At 41.5% G+C, this 20,441-nt stretch overlaps 1 protein-coding gene across 1 annotated transcript in view; it reads left to right on the top strand.

Moving 5' to 3' along the window:
* The window catches only part of LOC141130885 (protein unc-13 homolog B-like), a gene marked incomplete in the record, with an annotated part of 525,591 nt that overhangs the window by 437,349 nt on the left and 67,801 nt on the right, over window positions 1–20,441 (top strand). The window contains 4 exon segments of the mRNA XM_073618170.1: window positions 1,082–1,171; window positions 6,360–6,494; window positions 8,686–8,819; window positions 12,132–12,217. Coding sequence (XP_073474271.1) covers window positions 1,082–1,171; window positions 6,360–6,494; window positions 8,686–8,819; window positions 12,132–12,217 — 445 coding nt within the window.

Below are 20,441 nucleotides of genomic sequence, written 5' to 3'. Positions count from 1 at the left end.
CCTGGGCGTTGGCCCTATAGGTTTGCAGGCACAGATTACTCAACTAAATCTCCTTGAGCCTTTAGCAACCTCTAGAGCAGAGTTCTCCAAACTGCATCCCGGAGGTTGGATTTGGTCCTTTCCTTGCCTTTATCTTGTCCTGGGTCATTATTCCACCAACTGATACCAATGATGGAGCACCATTCCCCCTGCTGACACCATCAATGGAGCTCTATTCTTCCAATTGATATAAACAATGGGGCACTATTAGTCCCAATGAAACCAATAATCGGGTGCTGATGTTGGGGCATTTTCTACTACCATTGGCCGCAGTCCAGCCCCCTAAAACCTGAAGGACTGCAAAGTGGCAGCATGCTACTGTTATGCGTTTTTTTACGCTGTATTCATTTTTGTTTTAAATGGAAAACCTTTTTGAGGACCCACGGTTTTCTAAAATTTACATTTTTTTCTGTAGTCTCAGCGTAATGCATTCCAATTTACTAGATTACATGCCTTTTGACTTTTATTGTCTATATACGTTTTGGATATTTTTGTCCTTCCTTTTTTCTCCTTTTTACTTAATAAAAACATTGAACAAGAATAAATTAAAGAATTGAAAAGAATAGAATAGAAAAAGTAAAAGAATAAAATAGAAAAAGTAGAACAGAATAAAAAAATAGAATAGAATAAAACAGATTAGAACCAAAAATAAAAGAATAGAATACAACTGATTAGAACATAATACAAAATAATAGAATAGAAAAAGAAATAGAATAAAATAGAATGAATATAGCTTTCTTCTAAAATTCAAATTTAGAATAAATTCAAATTTTGAATAAGTTTTAATCTTGAATTTTAAATCGATTTTTAAAATAACGAATATACAAAACAAATTCTGAAAACGAATCTTTCTAGCGTAATGAATATGACGAAAAACGAAATTGTTAATTTAATGAACGAATCCAAAATGAAACAAATTTTTCTGTTGTGCACATCTCCTATTTTTCCTTTACTACCATTAAATTTAATGAATGTTTAGTCTGCATTATGTTGTGCTGACCGCTTGGCACATTGAGTCTCATTATTATGGATTGTTTTGCAGAACAATTTTCCTGCCAGTAGCCCCGACAGGCTACAGGATCTGAAGTCCACTGTGGATTTATTGACCAGCATCACGTTCTTCCGAATGAAGGTAAGACATGCCGTATTTAGAGCGCTGTTACACCATTGGGTATTAGGAGTACATGTAGTGTGTTTATATGAAGAACTGCAGCTGTAGAGTTTTCCCTGTATGTCTTTTTTCTGCATGCATGGTCAGGATGGATTCTTTATCACCATTAGGGGTAGACTGGTACAGGTTATCAAATATTTTATACTTACGCAATTTGTTTAATCAGTGATACCACAAAGAATTTGCTGTAAGACTATAACTTCAGGACCATGTTCCTTCCACGTGCCACACCCCATGTCTTTTCTGATCAGATTTTCTCCACCTTCTTCCCCCGGAGGAACCCATGAAACATTATTTCGATTTTAGAGAACCCCTCCTAGGACCAGTTCAATTAGGATCAGTGCCAAAATGTCCCATAAATTGGTGTCCAATGGGAGTAACACTGCCTTCCAGACAGCTCAAAAGATTGACGGTGTTATGTTCCGGGTTCTACCAAATGGTATGGCCCTGGAACTGTGCAAACATCATCAAAAGAGAGGTCATTCAGCCACAGCTCTAGCAAACCTCTGGCAATCTCAGGAGGAACCCTGGCTGGGTTGATTTAGACGTTCTCCTTCGTCAATGAGGCCCACTGGGTTGATATACAGCTGAGGCTTTACTAGAGGACAAGTCCAAAAGTTCCATTTGCACACAAGTCAACTTTCCAATAGCCCATCATTGTGTTTCTTATTTTTCACATTTTTTAATATGAAACAAGGCCTTTTAACTGAAGAAGTTACTAACTCGTGGATCTGTTTGCACAATATTTGAGAGACTCTTAAATTTAACAAGAGCTGATGACAATGTAATATCTGTAAGAGAACCTGCAGGCATCATCAGTAGATGCTTTTCAGGGCATGTAGGAAACCTCGAGGTTAGAACACCTTCACCTAACCGTTTCCCATTTCTTTGTGCTTCTTCAAAAGAGCTTGAAAAGCACATCTTGAAACCCCAGTCTGCTTTGGCAGCTCCTTTTTAATGTGTATTTTAGTGGCGTGCCCGGAGTTCAGCTTTAAGGCCGCTGGCCTGCAATTCGTCCCATTAGAGGAGTCGGCTCTGTTCTTGTGAAGCTTTGCATCCCGCCTTTGTTTTCTGGGATGGAGGGCGTCTCTGGAGCAATGAAGATAAGGGATTAGTGAAGATTATTGAATCACAAGTCGGATTCATCTTAGACTGCCATTGAGGTCTGATCAGTGTGCAGGCAATCGCAGGGTTAATAGTACCTTTACTAGCTGAGCAGCTCCTGGTATAGCCCACCATGTAGTACAGAAAAGGAGATTTGTTGTGCCTAATACATGCGCTTTCTGGAATTTTAAAAAGTCTTGTGTACTCCAACCTCCGATCACTGATACTGTATTACTACCCTGAGCTATACGTCACATTCAGCCCGGTGCTAATAGCTGATTGGTGTCTGTGACTCAATTTCTTAGAAGTGCAGGTGGCATTCCAGATAACTTCTATATGACATGACTATAGTGATAGCACTATTGAGGATGTGATGTGCAGCACAGCATGTAACATACTGCACAGCCTACAGAAAGGTACTGGAGTAATGTACAGACAGTATAGCGTGTGATAATTACAGCACAGTATAACGATTAGGTGTTGTCACGGGACCCCGTCACGTTCCACTTGAGTTCTTCCGTCAGTATACAGCCGCCACCAGTCTGAACATCAGAGATCAGATATTATAGCCAAACGTACAACACTAGCCGACACTAGCTTGTAGGGACATGGAATGTTTTATTGGACAAGAATACAGGCTTTTTATACACTTGAAAAGTAGGTCCCCCCCCTCCTGATCATATTACCCTAACAATACAAACTGTAACCAGGAACATAAATTAACATGAGCTAATTAACTAATCATTTACCCAGCCCAGGTGACTCAGGGGTCGTCTCCTAGCTCACAAACTACAATACACATTATCATAAGTATAAACACAGGACACCTTCACACAATAGCATTAGACCACCAGTAGCAGACTATTCGTCTCCTACGTTGTACAGAGGCCAATGTGATCAGCTCTTTCAATTAACACGTATAGTTCAGAATCTAATAAACCGGGAATAATCTTTGTATATTTCCTGGGAGATATTGTGGATAAATGCTACTGTCCCATCTGAAGTACTCTAAACCACATTCTCAATGTCCATTAGTAGCTGTCCATCATATTATCGGTCACTTTGTGCCCCTAATAGACAAAGGGTGACTTGTACATAAGAGGGGCCTGGGGAGCTGAAATAACGGTTTCCCAACCTCTCCAAGGGATTCTGGGTTCCACGGGTCCCCCACCCAAAGCGACTCCTGTCACAGGTGTCCCTAGAGTATATCACATCCACTATAAGTGTATAGAATGGGCCAGCTCAGAGGGTCACTTGCAGCACTACGTATGCAGTGGGGAAGTCCAGAGTGCCTCAGTTATAGTACAGCAGGTGGAATGGGGTAGCCTGGAATATGTTGTGGAAAAAATGCATGGAGTGGGATGATTTGGTGTGTATCGCATACAGGACAGTGTATAGGGTGAGGATGATTCAGAGTACGGCACACCACAGTGTACAGAGAATGTAACAAAAAGCACAGTGTACAGAATAGGATGTTTGCAGAGTGTGACAAAAAGCACAGTGTGAACAGTGAGATGGTTTAAAGAATGTAACATAAATCACAGTGTACAAAGTAGAGAGGCTCAGAGAATGTAACATAAAACACAGTGTACAAAGTAGAGTGAGTCCAGAGAATGTAACATAAATCACAGTGTACAAGGTAGAGTGGTTCCAGAGAATGTAACATAAATCACAGTGTACAAAGTAGAGGGGTTCAGAGAATGTAACATAAATCAAAGTGTACAAAGTAGAGTGGTTCCAGAGAATATAACATAAATCACAGTGTACAAAGTAAAGTGGTTCCAGAGAATGTAACATAAATCACAGTGTACAAAGTAAAGTGGTTCCAGAGAATGTACAAAGTAGAGAGGCTCAGAGAATGTAATATAAAACACAGTGTACAAGGTAGAGTGGTTCCAGAGAATGTAACATAAAACACAGTGTACAAGGTAGAGTGGTTCCAGAGAATGTAACATAAATCACAGTGTACAAAGTAAAGTGGTTCCAGAGAATGTACAAAGTAGAGAGGCTCAGAGAATGTAATATAAAACACAGTGTAGAAGGTAGAGTGGTTCCAGAGAATGTAACATAAATCACGGTGTACAAAGTAAAGTGGTTCCAGAGAATGTAACATAAATCACAGTGTTCAAAGTAGAGTGGTTCCAGAGAATGTAACATAAATCACGGTGTACAAAGTAAAGTGGTTCCAGAGAATGTAACATAAATCACAGTGTTCAAAGTAGAGTGGTTCCAGAGAATGTAACATAAATCACAGTGTACAAAGTAGAGTGGTTCCAGAGAATGTAACATAAATCACAGTGTACGGAGTAAAATGGTTTCATAGAATTTAATATAAAGCACAATGGACGGAGTGAAGTGTTTTTATGGGATGTATAAAGCAACAGGGTACAGCGAGGAGGGTGGTTCAGAGAATGTTTCATAAAGGACCGCATACAAAGTAAGATGGTTTAAAGAATGTAACATAAAGCACAGTGTACAGAGTAGAGTGGTTCACAGATTGTAACATAAAGTTCAGTGTACAGAGTGAAATGGTTCAGTGAATGCTACATAAAGCACAGTGTACAGAGTGAGACTGTTCTGAAAATGTAACATAAAACACAGTATACAGAGTAAGCTGATTCTGAGAATGTAATCTAAAGCACAGTGTACAGAGTGGATTGAGACAGAGAAGGTAGCATAAAGCATAGTGTACAGAGTGGAGTGGGACAGAGAATGTAATATAAAGCAGAATGTACAGAGTGAGACGATTCTGAGCATGTAGCATACAGCACAGTGTACAGAGATGAGTGGGACAGAAAAGGTAGCATAAAGCACAGTGTACAAAGTAAGATGATTCTGAGAATGTAATCTAAAGCACAGTGTACAAAGTGGATTGGGACAGAGAAGGTAGCATAAAGCACAATGCACAGAGTGGAGTGGGACAGAGAATGTAATATAAAGCACAGTGTACAGAGTGAGACTGTTCTGAAAATGTAACATAAAACACAGTATACAGAGTAAGCTGATTCTGAGAATGTAATCTAAAGCACAATGTAAAGAGTGGATTGGGACAGAATAGGTAGCAAAAAGCATAGTGTACAGAGTGGAGTGGGACAGAGAATGTAATATAAAGCACAATGTACAGAGTGAGACGATTCTGAGCATGTGGCATACAGCACAGTGTACAGAGTGGAGTGGGACAGAGAAGGTAGCATAAAGCACAATGTACAGAGTGGAGTGAGACAGAGAATGTAACATAAAGCATAGTGTACAGAGTGGAGTGGGACAGAGAATGTAACATGAAGCATAATGTACAGAGTGAGACGATTCTGAGCATGTAGCATACAGCACAGTGTACAGAGTGGAGTGAGACAGAGACAGTAGCATAAAGCACAGTGTACAGAGTGAGACTGTTCTAAAAATGTAACATAAAGCACAGTGTACAGAGTGGAGTGGGACAGAGAATGTAACATAAAGCACAGTGTACAGAGTGGAGTGGGACAGAGAATGTAACATAAAGCACAATGTACAGAGTGAGACAATTCTAAGCATGTAGCATACAGCACCGTGTACAGAGTGGATTGGGACAGAGAAGGTAGCATAAAGCTCAGTGTACAGAGTGAGACTGTTCTGAGAATGCAACATAAAGCACAGCCACAATGGGTACACTTTTGCATGTCTGAATAAGCATGGCGCCTTCTATCTGGGACATGATGTGACGCTACACCTTGATGAGGGCATGAATTTTAGGTGGATTCCAATCCATGACAACAGATAAACTGGGGGCCTGCTTGCCAAAAAGTGAGCCAATCTACCTTAACATTACACGGCCCTATTTCTTAGTATACTGCACCCAACATGGAAAAATATGATCCTTTATGACCGGTGCACTTTACTTTGCTTGTTGTCTGTGTGTGCTGAGATCTATAAAGTCAGTGTGTGTCCCATGTATGTGTGACGTTGTAAAGAGCCCCATGTCTCCTATGGTTGGATGATGATTGACAGATGTATAAGCTGTGATGTCCTCCGCATACAATCATCAGAACCTCTGTGTCTTCCTGGACAGGTACAAGAACTTCAGAGCCCGCCACGTGCCAGCCAGGTGGTCAGAGACTGCGTCAAGGCCTGCCTGAACTCCACCTATGAGTATATCTTCAACAACTGCCACGAGCTGTACAGCCGCGAGTACCAGGCCGACCCGGTACGTATCTCCGTATGGAAACCCTGCTTCGTCCTCATCCACCTCTCGTCCATTGTGATTTTATCCCCTCTCTGCCCAAAGCCATGTGTTCCCTTAAGGGAAGCTTTCATTTCACACCAATTCACTTCTTCATAGATTTTCCTGACCATTTATGTTTGTTACATTTTTAGTACTTTTCAAGATTTCAGTAAGTATGCTTTAGTTTTGTAGTAGCGATGATCAACCTGAAAATTCTAGAGGTCCTCAGTGTGCCCCTGACACCTCCAGAGGGATGCATGATAGCGTAGCTTTTTCATGTGTTCAGATGAATTGCTTGAAATTAGGCCGCGCATTCCACTGACCGGGCTGTAACACACCTCCACCTCCGGACATGTTGGTCCTGCTACATTTTTTTTTTTTTAGCATAGAACATGGCACACTGAGGAGAAAGTGGGGGTAAAATAGGCCCCCATCATTGGTGTCAGGGGCAGTAATAACCTCTAGCACTGGTGTGTGTGTGTGTGTGGACGCTATAATAACCCCCAGCATTGGTGTCAGTGGCCACAATCAAAACCCCCATCGGTGGTGTAAATGGCTCAGTAATTACCCCCAGCATTTGTGTCAGTGGACACGATAATAACCTCAAACATTGGTGTCATTGGACACAATAAAAAACCCCAGCATTGATGTCAGTCGCCTGTAATTAAAACCCTCAACTTTAGTCGGACAAAATAATAACCTCAAATATTGGTGTCAATGGAGAAGGGCATAACCCCCGGCATTGGTGTCAAGAGCTGCAATAATAACCCCCAGCATTGGTGTCATTGGACATCAGAATAACCCCCAGCCTTGGTGTCTGAGGCCTGTAATTAAAACTCCTAACATTAGTGTCAGTGGACATCATAATAACCCCCAGCATTGGTGTCAGTGGACACAACAATAACCCCCAGCATTGGTGTCAGTGGACACAATAATAACCCCCAACACTGGTGTCAGTGGACATCATAATAACCCCCAGCTATGCTGTCAGTGGACACAACAATAACCCCCAGCATTGGTGTCAGTGGACACAATAATAACCCCCAACACTGGTGTCAGTGGACATCATAATAACCCCCAGCATTGCTGTCAGTGGACACAATAATAACCTCAAACATTGGTGTCAGTGTACACAATAAAAAAACCCAGCTTTGGTGTCAGTGAAAGCAATAATACCCTCCAACTTTGGTGTCAGTGGCCGCCATCAAAACCCCCCCCAGCCTTGGTGTCAGTCGCCTGTAATTAAAACCCTCAACTCAATATTGATGTCAATGGAAACAGGCATAACCCCCCAGCATTGGTGTCAAGGGCTGCAATATTTACCCCCAGCATTGGTGTCAGTGGACACAACAATAACCCCCAGCCTTGGTGTCAGTGACTTGTAATTAAAACCACTAGGATTAGTGTCAGTGGACACAATAATAACCTCCAACATTGGTGTTAGAGGAAACAATATTAACCTCCAACCAGCCAGCACTGCTCCAGCCAATCACATTGACGCATTTCGCCCTGCCCAGCAGGGCTTGGTCACAGAGGTACACATCACCACGGTGGTGTCTTACTTTGAGTGGTGCTACAAGCTTTCATTAGGTATAGAATTATAAAGTTAAAGCTAATAAAGGGTCTGGAGCATCTTAGTTATGAGGAAAGGTTGCGAGCACTGAACTTATTCTCTCTGGAGAAGAGACACTTGAGAGGGGATATGATTTCAATTTATAAATACCGTACTGGTGACCCCACAATAGGGATAAAACTTTTTTGCGGAAGGCAGTTCAATAAGACTCGTGGCCACTCATTAAAATGAGAAGAAAAGAGGTTTAACCTTAAACTGCGTAGAGGGTTCTTTACTGTAAGAGTGGCAAGGATGTGGAATTCCCTTCCACAGGTGGTGGTTTTCAGTGGGGGGGGGGGCTTCGAAAGTTTTAAAAGACTATTAGATAAGCACCTGAACGACCACAACATACAGGGATATACAATGTAATACTGACACATAATCACACACATAGGTTGGACTTTATGAACTTGTGTCTTTTTTCAACCTCACCTACTATGTAACTATGTAAATTTTTTTTTTCCAAAATTAGGACCTTTCTCCAGGGGGACCATACTATTTTCTCTTTTAAAAGGTTCCTCAAAGGGTTTAATGTTATTATTCTGATTTCTCCTCCTCCAGAACAAGAAGCAAGATCTACCTCCTGAAGAGCAAGGGCCTTGTATAAAGAACCTGGACTTCTGGCCCAAGCTGATCACGCTGATCGTATCGATTATCGAGGAAGATAAGAACGCCTACACCCCCGTCCTAAACCAGTAAGCAGCTCCCGCCGCTGTCCGGGTGCTCCATGTTCGCCTCCGCCTTTGTCTCCTTCTAACCCTTCTGTGCTTTGTAGAGCGGTCATCTCCTGTCAGTCTGTCTTCCTGTCCGCTTTGTCTCTTGTTGTATAAGTGACGTCGGCCAAGCTTCCTGATGGCAGGGTGAGTGAGGGGGGAACCATTGCTCGTGCTTGCCTGCCGCCTGAGTGCCGGTGCATTGCATGCTCACCATGTGAATGGCGTGACCCAGGTTTGGAGGACCATCGGGAGGGTGTGGTGGTGTCCCTGTAAAAGGTGCAGCCAGTCAGCATGATGAGTTGGAGCTGGAGGATGATGGAACTCCAGAAGACATGTTTCATGTATAGTGGAGTCTGATGGAATAAGGATAGCATGGTAGATCATAGATCAGACCAACCTGGAGCAGTGTCCACCTGTCCAAAGTGTTGGAGCTGTAGGACGGAAACTTCAGGATCTAGGACAGTGATGGCGAACCTTGGCACCTCCGATGTTTTGGAACTACATTTCGCATGATGCTCAACTACACTGAAGAGTGCATGAGCATCATGGAAAATGCAGTTCCAAAACATCTGGGGTGCCAAAGTTCGCCATCACTGATCTAGGATCTTCCAGTGGGTTCACTATGTTTTTCTTGGCTTTGTATGTTGGCTGAGCATACATCCAGAAATTGCATGCATTTCTAAAGGGGGGCTGTTGCTTAAGGGACAAAATACAGACCTGAATTTACCCAGAACAAAACTTTATTTCTCCTATTCCACCTGTTCCCTTTTTTTTTTTTGTTTTTTTTTTTCTGCTACCCCCCCCCCCCCCCCCTCAAAAAAAATACCAAAAATGTATCGGTGTTATAGGATTTAATAGTTATTACTGGGAGTTATGTGCTTGCTGTTAGACTTTTGTAATGTATGTTCCTTTATAGAGAAGGCAGAAGGAATATTGAGACTACCCCATTTGGCACTGGGATGAGCATAGGTCCTTGGCATGGGAGTGTGTTGTTGGGGAGTCTGGAGCAGAGGTAGACCTTCAGAGGTCTCTAAATCATCTAAGACACTGGGTGACTAAGCTGAGCAGAATTGCACCCCTTAATGGACAACCCAAGCAGTGGAGCACCTAGTATATGCCACATTATTCCCTGATATTTTCCCTTTCCCTGCTTGGTTGCTTTTTAACTTCTCTTCTGCAACTTACAAAGCTGTTTTGCTGTCAGAATCCTATGCTCCATGCTTCCAGGCTTTGGGAGAGGGAACAGGACAAGTAAAACTTCCTGCACTGTGGGAGGCTTAATTGCAACAGGCATAGCAAAAGTTAGGTGGAAACATCCCCATTATGGGCACACAGCTCTATGACTCCTGTATGCCCGGGATGCTGGTGGATCCTATTTTGAGAATTGCAACAGGTCCTCTATTCATTTTGCATGCTTTTACTTGCCAATATCTGATTCTGCTTAGATCTATAGTTTTAAATAAGTTTTCTCTAAATTTCATCTACTGCATTAGTTAAGTAGCAGATTTAAAGCAGAACTCCAGTTTTCCTCTCCCCACTCCATAACTTTCCCAACCTGTGTATTTACAAATGAGTAGTCTACTTCAGGGGTCTCCAAACTTTTTAAAAAAAAGAGCCAGTCTACTGTCCTTCAGACTTTCGGGGGCCAGGACTGTGGTCCTTGGGAGTAAAAAAGTGTCACAGCGTTGGTGGAAGTAATCCATTATTGGTTTAATGGGAGTAATCGTGCCCCATTATTGGTAAGGGTGGAAGGAATGATGCCCTTTTTTTTATATCATTGGGAAAAATAGCACTCCAACATTGGTGTCTGTGGAAGAAATGGTACCCCATCATCGGTGTCTGTGGGAGGAATGGTGCCCCGACACTGGTGTCAGTGAGAGGAATGGTGCCCCATCATCAGTGTCTGTGGGAGGAATAGTGCCCCAACACTGGTATCATTGGGAGGAATGGTGCCCCATCATCAGTGTCTGTGGGAGGAATAGTCCCCCAACACTGGTGTCAGTGGGAGGAATGGTGCCCCATCATTAGTGTCAGTTGTCGATGGAATTGTGCCCCAGGGGCCAGATAGAGGCTAGCCAAAGGGCCGCAGTTTGGAGACCACTAGTCTACTTGTCTGAGATCCAGCTGGTTTAGTGAAATCACAGGTTTCTCCTCTTCTTCTCTGGGCGGTCCATGCAATTGCACAGAACGGTGGTAACGTGGTGATGTGTGAGCATTGTAGTGTGATTCAAGGCCCTCACAATGATGCACCCCCAGGACATGTGTCATTTACAGCCTGGACTTACTGAAAATGGGTTGAATGACACTGCATAGAGAGGAGTAGATGACACTGCACGGAGAGGTTTGGATGACCAACAACTAGGAAAGGAGGGTCTTATGAGGACTGCTCCAGAGAGAGGGTGAGTATTGCAGAGCTGATTAGGTTTCCCCCTCCTGACCAACACTTTTTGGTCCAATTAACTTGCAGTTCTGCTTTAAGGCTAATTTTACTATAATTGATCATTTTGATCATTCTGTCTTATAGAACTGAAACTTTAGTCCAGACTTTCTCTACCTTTTCAACATGGAGGAACCCTTGTAATAGCTTTCTGGGCTCAGGGACCTCTTGCTGATAATTTGGAATCGAATTGTTTGTGCCTTTAATGTGACTATTAAAGCGTTTCTATCTTTTTCGATTTCTGGATTGAGTGTGAAGAGGATTAGAGCCAAGTTATCAGCCATGATTGTGGCCATTGGGAAGATTTGCCCTCACTTGAGACCCAAGAAGGCATCCCTCTAAAGTTGGAGCAATGCCTACCTTGGACAGTGGTGACTGGTACATGTTTCCCCTTTGGAACATCTCCTCTCTTCCCATCTATCAATGGCAATTCTAAGATTATATATTACTCCTCACTTTATGTGCTTTCTGAATATTTCCAATGGGGAAAAGTCTGACTGGGTCATCGCTATATCCGAAATAGAATGCAAAATGCGGGATGCAGTTGAAGTTTAAGCAAGGTCCTGTTTGAGGTTTGGTTTTATCCCCAAAGTTAATACCTTCATTGTAAATTAAGTACAAATGTTCCTAGTCACCACATGTCCTGTCTGTCCTGAAATCTTGGTTAAGTCCATATAATTGCCCCCATAATGGGTTCAGGGATGACGAGTACTGTATAAGGTTGGTTGGTGGGTTGAATGGCCCTGCAGTATTTTCCAATGTTAGGCAACTTTCTGAACCTTACACCTGTTTGGGAAGCTATCCTTTGCCCTGTGCGTTGACTTACAAAGTGATATCTACTCTTATTCCTAAAGGTTTCCCCAGGAGCTGAGTGTTGGGAAGGTCAGCGCCGAGGTCATGTGGAACCTCTTCTCACAAGATATGAAGTACGCCATGGAAGGTAAGAGGACAGCTATGATTATGTGTTGAAAATAGAGTTTGAAGCCAGTTCTAGGGACAGCATATCACATCCACATCCTATTGAATTGGATACAAGAAAATTGGAAAGAGTTTATCTTTCCCATATTTAACCAGGACTTTTAAGGATGTGATGCTGTCGCTGAGCCAGCAGCTGCTCCAGCCGTGCGACAGCTATCAGATATGGTTTATAGATTTACATGTGAAACCCTCCTTTTTCCTCCTAAAGTGCGATCCGATGTCTGCCAGACTTGGTCGATGGATCTGAGACTATTGACTATATATTGGGTATTGACTGGGCTCCTTGATTTGGTGGCCACATATAGCTTGAATTTTTTCTATTGACGCATGTGTGCGTTTTCCCTGAAGAAGCAGAGATACATCTGCGAAACGCGTTGGTTGACTCTATGCTCAAGAATCTTCTAAGCTTTTGCTGGGAACAAGTATCATTACTGACAATATGATTCATATTGTTCAGAAATTGAGATACTTTCTTTTATGAAAATGTTTTTATGATATTTTAAACAAAATACATTGTATCTGTGTCACCTCAGTAACAGCATCACATCCTTAAAAGTCCTGGTTCCAAATGGCAAAGATAATATCTTTCCAATTTTCTTGTAGCTATGATCATGTGTTGATTCAGGTAAGACCAGAGTCCATCTGTATGGTGGCTCAGTGCAGTTCGGACCTTCCCTATATATTCTCTAATACAACTTTACAAGTTAATCCATTGCTTCCTGAAGATGTTTGGAATAGAAATACTTGGATATTGTTTGTTTGCTACTCAGATGCTTTTGATTTTACTCCGGATGGTCTTTTTGTCCTGCCATTTTCTCTCCGTATTTCTCTTAGGATAAACCTTGTGCCTTGTCAAACGTTACTTAGTTAATATTATATGCCTAATCTTATCGTAAACCTTGATAGGTATAAACTGAAACTGAAAAGATGACGCCAAAACAACGCAACTTTGTTTGCCTCTCTGTCCATCTGTGCCTTCATTGTATCTTTGGATTTGTTATTTAGTAGTAGAACTTTGGTTTCATCACCTTGTTAAACCCATAACAGCTCCAAGTGTGACTGGGCCGAAAAGAGATCCTGGAGAGGACTCTGCTCATGGTGTTTGTTGTCTGATTTCTGAAAGTCAGCTAAAAGAATAGCTTCTCTTTGTTGCCTTTTTTTTTTTTCTTCAAACCCCAACTTGGAAAGTTTTTTGATGTGCAGCTACAAAGGTGAAACCCAGCAGATTTTTTATATAATAAATAGCCAGAAACCCTTTTCAAGATGCCATTGGACCTAGTTTACCCCAGTGGCTGCTACATGTTTTTTCAATGAGTTTGGAAGGATCTTGTGTTGTCCTAGTGTTAAAGAATTCCATATATGGATAGTTTTACATGGTTCCACTCGTCCAAGTTGGATCAATGTAACTATGCATATACCATAACTGGCCCATCCCTCTGGAAGCTGAAAATCACTGTAGTAGGCACCGCTACTCCAGCGATCTCCACTAGCTTCTGGGTCCCGTGGTAAGTGACTGCCTTTGCTGCTGCTTAATGGACGCAGGAGGTCACCCACTAGATGTGGGTGCCAGTTGGAGGTTGCTTTACATGTTCTTAATAAAAACAAAAGTGTTCTCTGATTGGATGTGGCAGAGACTGTGGCTTCACTGACCCGCTTCTTCTGCTCATCCAGTCAATGCTTTCCTATTCATTGAGAAGATGCAAATGATCTCTAAATAGTACCCATTCTGAGCTGGCCACCAAGTAGCGGTGTAGTAGCAATGTCTACTATGATTTCCAGCTTCCAGGGGACCCCACAGGTATGGTATATGTATAGTGAAATTGGTCCAAGCTTTATCGATGTATCTATGAAAAAATGTCCTTACCTAGAATTCAGCTTTGAAGGCTAACTCCACTTTTAAGACCATTTTACATGTTACACCCATATTTATTTATAAATATTTATTAAATATATCATATTTATTCATTTATACTTCGCAGTCCATTGACACGTCCTCCTGGCTCCGTAGGTAAAAAAAAATTACCTCCTTTTGAGCCGGTCTAATCCCTCATTCCCAGAGGCATAACTAGAACCTTCAAGGCCTTGGTGCAAGAAACCTTGCAACAAACCTTGAAGGACCCCTCAACCAGGGCCCTTCCCCCTGATCCCGGGGCCCTTTACTCCCATCATGGGACACTTTACTCAGCAGACCACCTTCCTGCTATCTTGGGGTCCCCCCACAGTGGCGGAACACCAGGGCCCAGTCGCAAGTGCGACCTTTGCGACCCTGGTAGTTCCACCACTGTTGTCAGTAGTTTTTTTATTTTTGTTGTGTTATTTTTTTTTACAATTTTATTTTATTCGTTTTTTTTTAAAGTATTTTTTTGGGCTTTGGTGAAATAGGGGTCTAAACAGACCCCTGATGTCTCACTTTTGAGACCAAGAAAGGGACTAAGGGCAGATTTATCAGTCCCTTTCTCTGCAGCCTCAGCTGCACAGAATGAATGAACAGGGATAGCTCTGTGCAGAGCTTCCCATTCATTCATAAACCAAAGCATAGTAAACACAGTAAACATAGTAAACACAGCCACTGAATGTCTGCAGGTGGGATAGGAGGAGTAGTGGGCCTTCGGCGGCTACCTGGAGGGATCAGTTCCTCTACGTTTCGCTGCCCCCACCACCTTCCTATCCAGGCGTACAGGGGGGCCGGGTTGCAATGGTGACCCCAGTGCATATTCCACCTGCTCCTTTCTGTGTAGATTCCTGTAATGAGAGCAGTGGGGTGTTGCAGTATGTAAACAACTGCTGCTTCTTCCCACTTCCAGGCCAGGCAGTGCTTATAGGACAGTGATGGCGAACCTTGGCACCCCAGATGTTTTGGAACTACATTTCCCATGATGCTCATGCACTCTACAGAGTAGCCGAGCATCATGGGAAATGTAGTTCCAAAACATCTGGGGTGCCAAGGTTCGCCATCACTGTTATAGGCGCTTCCATTTTGAAGGAAGAAAATTCATCCTTAACAGGTGACCATCTAGACCTAGTTGCATCTCCTGGTTGCCCAAAGTTGATGGGCTGGTGCTGCCCATTTAGCAGAATAAGATAATACTTTATTGTCATTTATATACATACAACGAAATTTAGTATGTACGTAATCTTGCTAGAATGATCAATAAACAGTATAATAAAAGCAAAGCATTCATCAGTCTGTCCTGCAAGACTGTAGATGGTCTATTTTTCAGGCCAACTGATGAGTAAGGAACAGGGCCAGACAATCCTTGTCCTGATTTCCCGAGGCTGACAATTTGGAGTGCATCTACCTTCCTCTTGGCCGTGTATCTCCAATGAGTGAATAGACGACCTCTAACCTTCGGCATTGCAAGAACTCGCCTTCTGGCCATCTCCTGCCGAGTTCTTCTTTTCCTTTTTTTTATTTTATTCTTCCATCCTACATATGAGTCATCCAGGGGTCACACGACGGGGCACCACAGTTCACGCTAATTGTCTGAGTAACGAAGGGCAATGCCGACTCGAGGTGTAGACATATCCTTCTAATGATCTCACCCGGATCACATAAAAGAATCCATTTAACGAGCCAATCTCTGTTCTATCAACACTGACCTGATCTGCCACCACCTCTTTGTTACCAGTGTCGGGATGAATAAGCAGACGGCCGCCGTTTATGAAAACGGTCTTGGTTTGCTTGGTCAGGTAAATAGCAGGATAATGTGTCCTCCATGCTGTTCTTTAACCATTTCAACTCTCATACCCCTTTATGAGAGCAATTTTTACCATCTTTCACTATTGGTGGGTTTATTTTTGCAATGACTTTGTCATTACCTAGCCCAGCTCTGGTGTCCCTTTTAACCAGGTCTTTGCCCTTGTGGGGTTCGAAAGGACTGCCTGATCATGTGACCGTTATGACTGGCTATCATAGTAGTCACATGATCAGGAACCCTATCCTGCCGGCTCCCAATCATTAGCAGAGAACGTGAGCTCTCTTTGACAGCTTGGTCACTGCGCTGGGAGCTCGCACTCAGCACAAAAACCTCAGCCGTCCATACGTGCGGTAAGTGGACATTATAGCACGTCCTCTTTGCCGCTTCACAATGTGGACGACAGGAAGTTAAGATAAAAGTAATACATACATTTTTTTTTCTATTAAGTCTATAGGCAAAAAAAAGCCTAAAAAAATAGAATGTTTTTGACCAGTGTTAAAAAAAAAAAAAAGAAAAAAAAGTAATTTCACTGTAAATAAAGTATACCTTTTCTCTATATTTTGTCTCATTTAAAATGGCACTAACACGTTTCAGGAACAAAGCATGGCAAAATTATTCACAAATCAAAAACATTGTTTTTTTAATTTTGCACATCTTCTACATACTGAAAACATAACAAAAGAATTACCGGTAAAATGATTTTATTTTTTATAATATAAAAATAACAAAATAAAATCAGCAGAAAAATAATATCGAAGGGGAGGAAGGAAGGAATTGTGGGCCTGAATAGAGTTAACTAAGGATTAGATAGGAATACTTTTTTTTTTTCTTGAAAGGTTTACTGAACTAATTTCGTACACAGATTAAATGTCAAACCTCTGCTCCACATACAATATGAATTAAATAGCCACTACAATGAAACAATGCGTTGTTATATTGTATTTACTCAATGATACAGGCGCAGCAATAGATTTGAAGCTGCATCCACTTAGGTGCGTATATGTTTTTTTTTTTTTTCCCTTTTTGGTAAACCCATATTTTTACTTGTAGCAACCACTGTGCTATCATTACCATTATTCCATATACTGTACACATGAGTACTGTTATATTGGGACTTTGTGTATAGCAGTGGAGAGACGTGCACATCTTAGTAAACCAGCAAGCTTTATTTAAAAAGCAGATAAAAACTGCACGGGGTATAAAACCCTAAAAACAGCTTTTTTTTTTTTTTACATACAAAATACTATAGATAGAGAATCTGTTGACCAATATATTGTCATGCACATACCTTAGGACAGTGATGGCGAACCTTGGCACCCCAGATGTTTTGGAACTACATTTCCCATGATGCTCATGCACTCTGCAGTGTAGATGAGCATCATGGGAAATGTAGTTCCAAAACATCTGGGGTGCCAAGGTTCGCCATCACTGCCTTAGGACCTAGTTTTTCCATGAATAACTCATGTCCTGTGTCTCTTGACCTACAAAGTCCACTTCTTCAGGGCTGAGCAAGGATATATTTGTTGATACTGGGCATAGGATAGTGGTCTCATGTTTGCATCTATGCTAAAACTAGATCACACAGTGGCCTCAGCACATCATCCTTAATGGCTGTAATTTCCAGGTGTGTGTATATATATCTCAGAAAATAGGAGATGCAATCTCAGTCTTAGCAATACTTTTACTTAAATTCTTGGATAAATGGATGGATGTGACTTCTTTTACTTCAATTCTTCATGTAAATTACAAGCAATTGAGATAAGTGACTGCACAGTTTCGAACATAACCATGTTCTTCATCAAGCTGTTGAAGAACATGGTTATGTTTGAAACTGTGTAGTCACTTATCTCAGTTGCTTGTAATTTACATGAAGAATTGAAGTAAAAGAAGTATTGCAAGGAATGCTTTTATCCTTTGGGATATCATCGGATAATTTTGGTCTAGCTCCCTGGATATACTTCCGTTACCTCCAGCTGCAACATGCTATACGTTCCCAATTTCCAAATCCCCCTTCGCTTGGGACTGACCCGATAGAGAAGCTTTTGGCGCAGGAGTCTTTGACTAAGCTCGTATCTGCACTCTATCTGGCTCTTCTCAGTGTGCAGTCACCTAAGATAGATAGGCTTTGGGAACAGAGGCACCAAGATATTCTTGCATTAGATAGGTAAACATGGGAGGAAATGCTTTGAGGATAGCTCCAGGCTGATGATGGCCTTTAAAGACAAACTTGTTCAAACAAAATGTCTCCATAGAGTGTACTTCACACCACAGAGATTGCACAGAATCAGCGCTCCTCTGAATTTCCTAGATGTCATACAGCTGAGGGTATCATATGTTTTGGATATGTTTTGGACATGCCCACGGGTAGCACAGTTCTGGACGGCGGTTTTTGACTCCATCAATTCCCGTCTACAGCTGTCTCTCCCTTGTACATCGGTATTCATCATGATGAGCAAAGACCTAGATATACCGAAAATGTGGAAGCAACGTGCTGCTAGCCCAATAATGTATGTAACAAAAAGCAAGATACTCCCAATGGCTTATATGCAGCTTACAAGTAATGAAAAATACTTTTTTTTTATATAAAAATATGGTTTTTATTTTCAATTGCACCAATAAAAGCAGCAATAACAAAAGGGAAAGGGGATGGGAAGGGGAACATGTGGAAACGGAGGAACCACAACAAGAGCTCTGGTGTACACAAAAATAAACATATTAGAGGTCTATATAACATTTAACAAAAAGAAATCTGTTTAGAGTAACCCCAACACGTTTCAATCATAATTTTGTATACGATCTTCTTCAGGGTGCTACAGACATCTCTACCATATCAATACAGAATATTAGCAATATTGACATCAATAATATCATCATCATTGGGAATAAAGAGCCTGTATATACAGGAATTCAAAAATAACAAAGGTTCCTACCTTTGATACAAGAAATATTTAAATAGCCAGAGCATAAAAGACAAAATGTCACAACGCATCAGGATATGCTCACGGTGGTCCACCATCCAGAAAGTGGGCAGGGAGTCCATTTCTATCTATAAGAGGTCATACTTAGATGTGCAAGGGTGGGAGAAGACACAAATGCGCGTAAGATATGTATAATATCTAGGGATGAATTACCTTCAACTTTTTAATTTGGTTTTTGTAAGGATATCCTATGCACTGATGCAAATCCTGTGCTTTGTGCTGAAGGAATGCATTTCCCAGATTAAATGCATCACCTGGGGGATATAAATTTCCAACAGGTGTATACATATGTATAGGGAGGGAGGACGGCCTATGTGGACAGCTTTACACCGGATGCCTGCATACTTAGATGCGTCTGTTTTAATCATCAACCATGTAAGTTGCTAAATGTTGTACCTTCATTAAATGTAACCATATTGCTACACTTAGAGGCGCCTCTCTTCTCTTCTCCTTTATACTCAGTTTTGACATGAGGCTACTTGTATATCAAGACATCACTCGTTTATCAAGTCAAAATTTATAAAAGAAATGAGCTTGTCTTGCAAAACACTCTTAGACCAAGTTACTCTCAATCCAAGGTTTTACTGTATATCAGTAAAGGAGGATACAATCTGCAGATGCATATGTGTATGTTCCTGGAACTTATTGTCATTAATTTTAATGATGATTTATGTATGACACATGGCAAATCGGTGCCTCTATTTTATAGTCGGCATCAACAAATATGTTCTTGCTCAGTCCTGAAGAAGCTGACTTTGTTTGCAAAATGCGTCAACAGGCACAAGACTTGATTTATGCATCAAAAGACAATAGATTATTTCTTAAGACATACGAATGACAATATAGTGGTCAACAGACGATTTTTTTATAGTATTTTGTATTCATAAGCTGTTTTTAGAGTTATATACCCAACTACTGTAAATAAGGTTATTTTACTGATATATGTTTGCCTTGCTGTATACAAAGTCCTAATATAATAATACTCTTTTCCTTGCTGACCTGTTGGCCATGTCCCATAGAGGATGATGTCAGAGGGTGGACAGATGTCTCACTGTTTGTAATTTTCAGAATCTCAAGTAACCATGTACAACCAAGAATGCTATAATAGATGTTGGAGATGTTTTGGCCCTTGTCCATCATCCATCATTGTGTTTGTGATTTCCAGTCACCTTTCTAAATAAGGTATGAAAGAGCTGTCAATGTGTCTGGTCCAACTACCTTCCCATACCGAGTCCATCGCCTTCTAAATGGAGGCGTAATGATAATAGTTTGGGTCAGCTGCCATTCCTGGATATCTGAAAATCTGACATTATTTAGACACTGATTAATGGTATATTAAATGGGGGCTTGTAACTTTCTTGTCTCTCCTTTCTCACCCGTGATATCCAAGTCCTGGATAAGATAAGTACACTACATTGGCTAAGTGGTAAGTATCCCTTTAGTTCTGCCCTCAGGGCTGCTTGTAGTCTTCCTTCTGCTTTTAGAAAACATACGTTCCTCTCGATCTATA

This window comes from Aquarana catesbeiana, linkage group LG01 (genome assembly GCF_042186555.1).
Source record: "Aquarana catesbeiana isolate 2022-GZ linkage group LG01, ASM4218655v1, whole genome shotgun sequence".
NCBI lineage: Eukaryota > Metazoa > Chordata > Amphibia > Anura > Ranidae > Aquarana > Aquarana catesbeiana.
The sequence above is the reverse complement of the archived record's forward strand: the minus strand, read 5'-3'. Positions and strand labels throughout refer to the sequence as shown.